The sequence below is a fragment of the Ictalurus furcatus genome, chromosome 19, assembly GCF_023375685.1.
Source record: "Ictalurus furcatus strain D&B chromosome 19, Billie_1.0, whole genome shotgun sequence".
NCBI classification, from domain to species: domain Eukaryota; kingdom Metazoa; phylum Chordata; class Actinopteri; order Siluriformes; family Ictaluridae; genus Ictalurus; species Ictalurus furcatus.
The window spans coordinates 23890700-23898199 of NC_071273.1; the positions used below are offsets into that span (position 1 = coordinate 23890700).

The 7500-nt window shown below is 38.2% G+C and overlaps 2 gene segments (V, D, J or C); one reads left to right on the forward strand and one right to left on the reverse strand.

Annotated features, from left to right (window-relative positions):
* LOC128623263 (immunoglobulin kappa variable 6-21-like) overlaps positions 1 to 856 on the forward strand; it is a 1598-nt gene extending 742 nt beyond the window's left edge. The window contains 1 exon segment of the V gene segment in view: positions 34 to 856. Coding sequence covers positions 34 to 362 — 329 coding nt within the window.
* The window catches only part of LOC128623258 (Ig kappa chain V-III region MOPC 63-like), a 149775-nt gene that overhangs the window by 1662 nt on the left and 140613 nt on the right, over positions 1 to 7500 (reverse strand).

The window sequence follows — 7500 nt, forward strand, 5'->3', positions numbered from 1 at the left end:
CAGCATAGAAACACAATCTATGTTTCTCTTCAGGATCCAGAGGTCAGGTGACTGTGACTCAGACTCCTTCAGTGCAAACTGTTGATCCAGAAAAAACAGTCACCTTCAACTGTAGAACCAGTAGCAGAGTGCATGATGGTACTGATCTCGCCTGGTACCTGCAGAAACCTGGAGAAGCTCCTAAACTCCTGATCTATGCTGCTACTAGCTCATACACAGGGACTCCAGCTCGTTTCAGTGGCAGTGGATCTAATACTGACTTCACTCTGACCATCAGAGGAGTCCAGACTGAAGATGCAGGAGATTACTACTGTCAGAGTGAACACTGGATCAGTGGTAGTGTTGTGTTCACACAGTGTTAGAGCGCCGTACAAAAACCTCGGTCAGTGAGAGTGCACAGAGAAGCGCTGCTGCAGCTGGGAGCGACTGCAGGTGCTGAGGGGGAGGATGTGATACAGCACAATGACACACACTGTGGACGAGAGAAAACACACCACACTAACTCACTAATGCACACACACATCTGTGAGAGGAGTCCACCTTTCTCAGCTGTGGACATACAAACAATTCCTCATCATTCTCTTTCACTGCTTAGTAATTATCTTTATCCTCATTTAGAAATTATTTATTATATTTTGTTGCATATATGATCTACCAAAAGACTTCTTTATGGTTAATATCAAACACTATTATAAAGTTAATATTGTATTGTATAAACTTTAATATTCATTAAATAGAGCCACATTATAGAGCTGAAACTGACATTTAACTGAACATTTCTTTAATTATTAAAACATTAGATAATAACTAATTCAGTCTAGCTTCTCAAATCACTGAACCAGATCATTGTTAAAAAGCATGACAAATTTTATTCAAAATTAATTTAATAAACAAATGAAAAATTCTAAAAAGGTGTCCAATGTAATATATAAATATATACACATGTAAATGTTTCTGTGAACCTTTATCCTCTATATTTAAACAATGTTTTTAAAATAAATACATTAATTTAAGTAACACTGCAAGGACACTGAGTGATACAGGAGTTTGTGTGAAGCGTGTCAATATGATGCTTTATTTGTAATTAATTGGAAGATATTAATTAGAAACTCTGCAAAGCACTGGTTGTATTTTTACATTAATGATTAACTCCAGTGTTTTACAGTTTCATAACTTTATTGCAGTGTGAAATGTAAAAATCCCCTCCGTTATTTTGTATAGATTCTTCAAAAACACAGCAACAGGGTCAACAACCTGAGACCTACAACAACCACGCAGAAAGTCTGAATAATCCCACCTGCTCCTGATCAAACTCTGAACAATCCCGCCCCACCCAGTCTCACAGAACAAACATTTCCATGCAATTTATCTGCAGAACCTTCTACATGTTGAATATTAATGCTCTGGCACAGGAATATGTTGCATAGCAATCTATCAAACTTTAACTTTAACTCTGTATGTCACCTTCTACACCAACATAATGTAACCACGTCCACCTCTACCAATAAGCTAGGTGAACAAAACCGATATGTAATTAATCATTTTACTTCATTTTTAAAAAATATTGAGCATAGCCCTCTTGAACTGTAGTTTGGAATGAAACATGGAAAGTCTCTGTATTTTCAGTAACCTAAAGAATTTACAGACAAAAAAAATCTGCATTTTGAAAGTACCCACTTTACCATACCACGTTGCCGAGGGCAACGGGAGCGAGCTGGCATTTGACCTGGCACTTCAGGCAATTACAAACAGGTCTGAAAACCAACCAAAACGTCCTCTTCAGCTGGGTGGTGGGACATTTCTCCTAAAGGGGATCTTCAATGGCGTTCACTGTGCTTAAAGAGGAAGATGCTGTTTCTGTAGCACAGCTTGAGTCAGGGCTGAGGTGCAGATGGAGCTGGTCCTGGCTGAAGGTTGAGGCCAAAACAGAGGTGAATGGAGTCCAGCACAGGTTCCCCAGGTCACAGTATTTTAATAAAAATATGCAAAATGTAGCCTCTGATTGAAATAAATAAATTACAGAAACAAGGGCTCTCATGCCCTCTTGGCACACTGCCAACCCGAGATGGCTGGTATACCAAAAAGTTCAAATGAAGTGGTGTCAATGAATTTGTTTTTTTTTATTATTTTTTTTTATTATTTTTTTTTACTTGAAGCAAATGTTGTCTTTTCTCTTTATTTTCTTGTCAGAGTGCACCAGAATGTTTCGGGTTCATGTTAAACTCACAAAAATGTTCTTATGGAGGAGAGGAGGAGTTCTATGGAGAAGTTTTAAACATTTTGTTTGTGTTTTTGTGTTGTTGTTTGCCGAGGTGCATTATGGATGTATTCCAACGTTCCACTGAATCATACACGTGTCTCTTAGTTCAGTGCTTTGTTCTTTACATGGTTTTCTCAAGCTGAAGAGCAGAAAATCAGGATGAAATAAAATGTGAATAAAAACCAGACAGCATGCTAAAGCTATAATTACACCCAATCCCAGTGTAGACTCTGGCCGATGTACCGTTGTTGAAAGAGTCGATTCTCTTAAACGATTCCTTGCGGTGAATCTGCACGTTGGAGCCGTTTGGAGTCTCAGGCATTTAGATAAAGCCGTTACTCGCGCAGTGTAATGAAGTACTTCCGTATTGATCTGAGTGGCCACCGCGACCGGAAGTGATTAGATTCAGTGAGCGCTGTCAGCCCGGCTTTTTACACTCGCTGCCTGTAAGATCTTCCGCGGATTACTGTTAACGCTGTCGGCCGCATTGTGAGGTTGGCATCTGTCACTCCGTCTAGTAAGAAGGAGAACGGCTTTAAATGCTGTGTTTCCACTTATACCCACAACTCTGAGCGGAAGTATTCTCAAGTTAACAAGCTAGCTAGCCTCGTCTTTGACAGTTCATACTCTTATACGTTTCATTTTCTATCTCGTTAACCTGTTTTAGATATTCTGCTCTATAGTTTAACTAATGTTATGATGTTAATACAATATGTATGATTGTTTAGGAGTATAAATGTCAGTAATGGAGTGGTGTAGGAATGAGTCCTAACACTGTCCAATGAGTCCTAAACTAAAAAAAAAAAAAAAAACCCAAGTCTCTTGTCATTGAAGTAAACGTGAAGGTCTGTTTACCCCTCATACATTTTTATAATGGAACATAATTCCAAACAAAGTCTCTCTTAAATACGGAGAAATAAGGGTTTTCCCTTGTTTTAACATTTACCCAGAAGCAACATTACATTAATGACAAATTCAGACTTTTTGTCGTCCAACAACATTCCAAATATAATACAATATGGTTTGTAGAAAAAGTAGGCCATGATTGGAGCTTTGTTTCCAACCAGCTGACATATCTTCCCAAAAAATATTTGAGTGCATACAATGAAAAAAATAAGATGATCAGTTGGCTCTAGGTCAAAAAAGTACAAATGTTTTGATCAAAATGAAATCGAAGCTCCACTGGAAGGATATATGCCATTGAATGTTTTAAAATGAGTTTTCTTTGCTTTAGGAGCCACCGGTAAGTTCATGTATCGGATTTGGATAGGATTTCACTTTTGTTCAGTTCAGTAGTACTATATATTGTTGTAGTTCATTCAGAAATAAAGATATACATGGTTTTGAATGACCAAATCTGCATTATGAATGTGATACATTGCCAACAGAATAAAGATAGAAAGAGTTATTTAGTGGTGGTGACGAAGTCAACGTTCAAGTCAACAGTTTTCCAACAGCCTTCTTTCTTGTCCATGTGATCTTTAGCAAACTGCAGAAAGGAAGCGATTAATTTTTTAGAAAGCAGTGGCTTTCTCCTTGCGACCCTGCCATGCACACCATTGTTGTTCAGTGTTCTCCTGATGGTGGACTCATGAACATTAACATTAGCCAATGTGAGAAAGGGCTTTAGTTCCTTGGAAATTACCCTGGGTTCCTTTGTGACCTCGCAGACTATTACACCTCTTTCCCTTGGAGTTATCTTTCTTGGTCGACCGCTCCTGGGGAGTGAAACAATGTTTTTCAATTTTGACACTTTTTCCAGCTCCATATCACCAGATGGTTCTGTTGCACAGTACACCCGGAGAGACTCCATCATGCTGCAGGTGATATCTCAGGTGCTAGAAGGTGATTAGCTGTAACACATTTTTAGTCTTTTTAAACTTTATACACTTCATATCAGTTTAAATCGTTGTGTATGTTTAACGTTTTGTATAAAAGTGTTTGGAGTGTGAGCGTTTCTCACTTCTCACCTAGTGATCAAAACATCCGAACAAACAGCAACTCAAGTAACTCAGTGTTTGTTATATTTAAATTCATAGTAATTGTTTTATTTTGTTTAATTTACTGGAATAATTAAATGCAAATTTAATGAAGTGATTACTTTTAAAATCTAGTTACTGTAGTAGATAGAAATAATAAGTGATGGAGTGAATTTGGTTTTATTTGGAATTCATACAGTTAAGAAATATTTTTTTTTTCTTCTGGTGAAAATCTGATAATTTAATATAGTAGGAATGATAGAATATCAAGTAGTGCATTTGTCTTTTTTAAACTCCTACATCTATACACCACACATCCATTTTAGTTGTCTCTGCACCCCATAAATACTGTGAAATATGAAACATTTACTTACAAACATACAAACATTTCCTGATCACTCTGAATAACTGCTTAGTAATTACCTTTATTATATTTTAAATAATTAAGATTTAAATTTAATGTCATAAATGACACCTCTCAGGTCTAATTAATGACGTTTAATTAAGGTTAGTCTAGTTAAGTCTTGTTTACCTGCTTCAGTCATGTTTACCTGCTTTAGTAAACATAAAGTAGGCTAAGATGATAATACGAATGAAAACAGACAGATAACCAGCTTGAAATATTTAGATACAATGCTGAAGTGAGACTTCACAAAGTATTAATAAGAGTCCAGGTTATTTAAAGGGAGTAGTGTGAGTGCAAACAGCTGAGGGTCAATAGTAATCAGGTGACTGTACATGGGGACAGAAGCTTGACTAGGGGATGCAGGCTGAGGATCGTGGGATGCTGATGTGACAGTGAGATTCATTTGGAGAGGATTTGTGTCATTTGTAGATCATTTTTGCCATCTGTAAATCCATTTATAGATGTTTTTACCTGTGTTTGCTACCTTTTTTCTCTGAATATATTGCCTGTAGTAGCTTAGGTAAAAAGAACAAATACTGTAGTTATGTTCAACTCCTACTTATTAAACTTGCAAGTGTCTACATTTACATGAGACATCCACCACCAGGGTGCAGTGTGACACCATAAATACATTCAATGCTGAGGTCAGGCAGCTCCTAAACAGCTGGAAATTCCATGTACAATAAAGTTCATGATTCCAGCTGGATCCAGGACTTTATTGGACTATTTTTGTAAAATTTCACAAAGTTAGGAATAGGGATATCACGAGATCCGATACTTCGGTACCAAGTCGGTACCAACATTCTTAAAACATGACGGTACTTGTTTCTCTGCAATTCCGTTGGTATCGTTTGTAAAGAAAGTACCGGGGTTGCGATTCTTCCGAACCTGAAGGGTGCAGGAAATACGCGGAAGTGTTTTAGTCGGTCCACAAGTGATAAAGAAGAAGAACTACGCACCCGGGGGAAATTAAAAAAGATGCTATGGCGACAAGTTCAGCTCCTCCCCGACTCGTCGAGAGGAAAAAGGCAAGCGTCGAATATGGAAATACTTCGCATTCGAGGCGGATAAAAACAGACATATAATTGATGCTCTGAAGCCGGTGTGCAAACGATGCCATCGTTCACTTCAAACAAAGGGAGGAAACACCTCGAATTTGGCGAAGCACCTGAAAGACAGGCACCCCGATCTCTTCAAAGAATTCAAGATGAGTGAGTTTCAAGTCATATTAACGTGAAACAACCTATAAAACTTCTAATCCTTATCCTGAAAGACGAGTCCTATATTATGTTTGTTTGAGGCAGGTGCATTGTTGTCGTGAAACCAGCTAACGTTATGCTCCATGTAATGTTAGCGATAGACAGTTATTTGTTAATGATGCTGACACATTGCAATGTTATAAACTACCTCCTAATGGGCCACCATTCATCTCCATTCTGCCCGTGTCCTGTCCGATAAATGTAGCCTAATGTCACTAGATTAAATAATTAATTTAATTTTAATGGTTTTAATGAATCTTTTCGGCCTGAGACCATGTCAGTGAATTTAAACTAATGCTTGCAGTCCGCGTATAAGGTGTGTGTTTAGGAGTGCACCTTAGCACCTGTAGACTCCACTGTTTTAGTCATTGTCAGACAGTGTTGGATAACTAAAATCTCTCTCTCTCTCTCCAGTATCAGCCAGAGGAGGATGTCCACCAGGAGAGTCAGGAGCAAAGTCAGCAAACATTAACACAGCCAACCTTAAGAGCAGCTTATAAAAGGCACAGAAAACATGACAAAAACTCAACGAAGAAAGGAAACTGGATAGGGCAATTGCTGAATTTAAATTCATGGCTCAAGTTCCTGTCTACACTGTAGAAAAGCATGGATTCCAGCAAATGCTTCAGCAGTTCAACCCCAGATACCAGCTACCAAGCAGAAATTACTTCATGTATACAGAGTTCCCCAAACTATACACCAAAACCAGAGACCTCATTTCAGAACCCCTCAAAGAAAAACCATTTTATGACTATATATTTATTATATCTATTTTGTAATTCCTTTTTAGATTATGTGACTGTTGCCAATATTGTATTTTGTGTTTTGTAATGCTAAAATGTTTTAAATAAAGGAATTAATGTTTAAGTATTATTTATTTATTTTTACACACTGTGGTATCGACTTTGGTATTGAGTATCGTGTATTTTTGCTGGTATCGGTACCAACTACTGGATTTTTGGTATCGTGACATCCCTAGTTAGGAATACTCTGTATCTGTGGGATTGTCCTCCTGTACTGATGTTCCAGTCTCAGACTAAATAAAAGTGAATAAAGTCTAAATCCATCAGACAGTTTTTCTGTAGTAGTGTTGAAGACCTGGCCAGTGCTCCTGTAACACGAGACGGTAACCAGGAAGTAAGCGCAGGAGCGATGTCTTTATTAATAAATCAAGCAAACCATGAACAAGGAACGCGGTGTATACTGAACAGGACTGGCTAGATTACACATGGGACTAAAGTCTAGGCATTACACGAAAACAGGGCATGGAACCAAGACCGCTAGCATGCTACACGCATTCGCTACTACATGCAAACTCATCCAACATAACGTAAACAAATATAATACTACGCGAAGTGCACAGCAACATGAGGGGTTTAAATAACAAACATAATTAAACTAAAATCACAGACACCTGGAGTAAATCAGCCAATGCTTGCACACGGGGAATAAACACACAAAGGATCGTGTCCAAATACAAAAAGTCTCGGGCACGCGCTCGCTCTGCAGCAGCCCTTGCACCTCGCCGCCGCAGCGCCATCTGTCGGCGGGAGCGTAACAACGCCACATTTATAAGAATGTGATGAATTAAGCTTT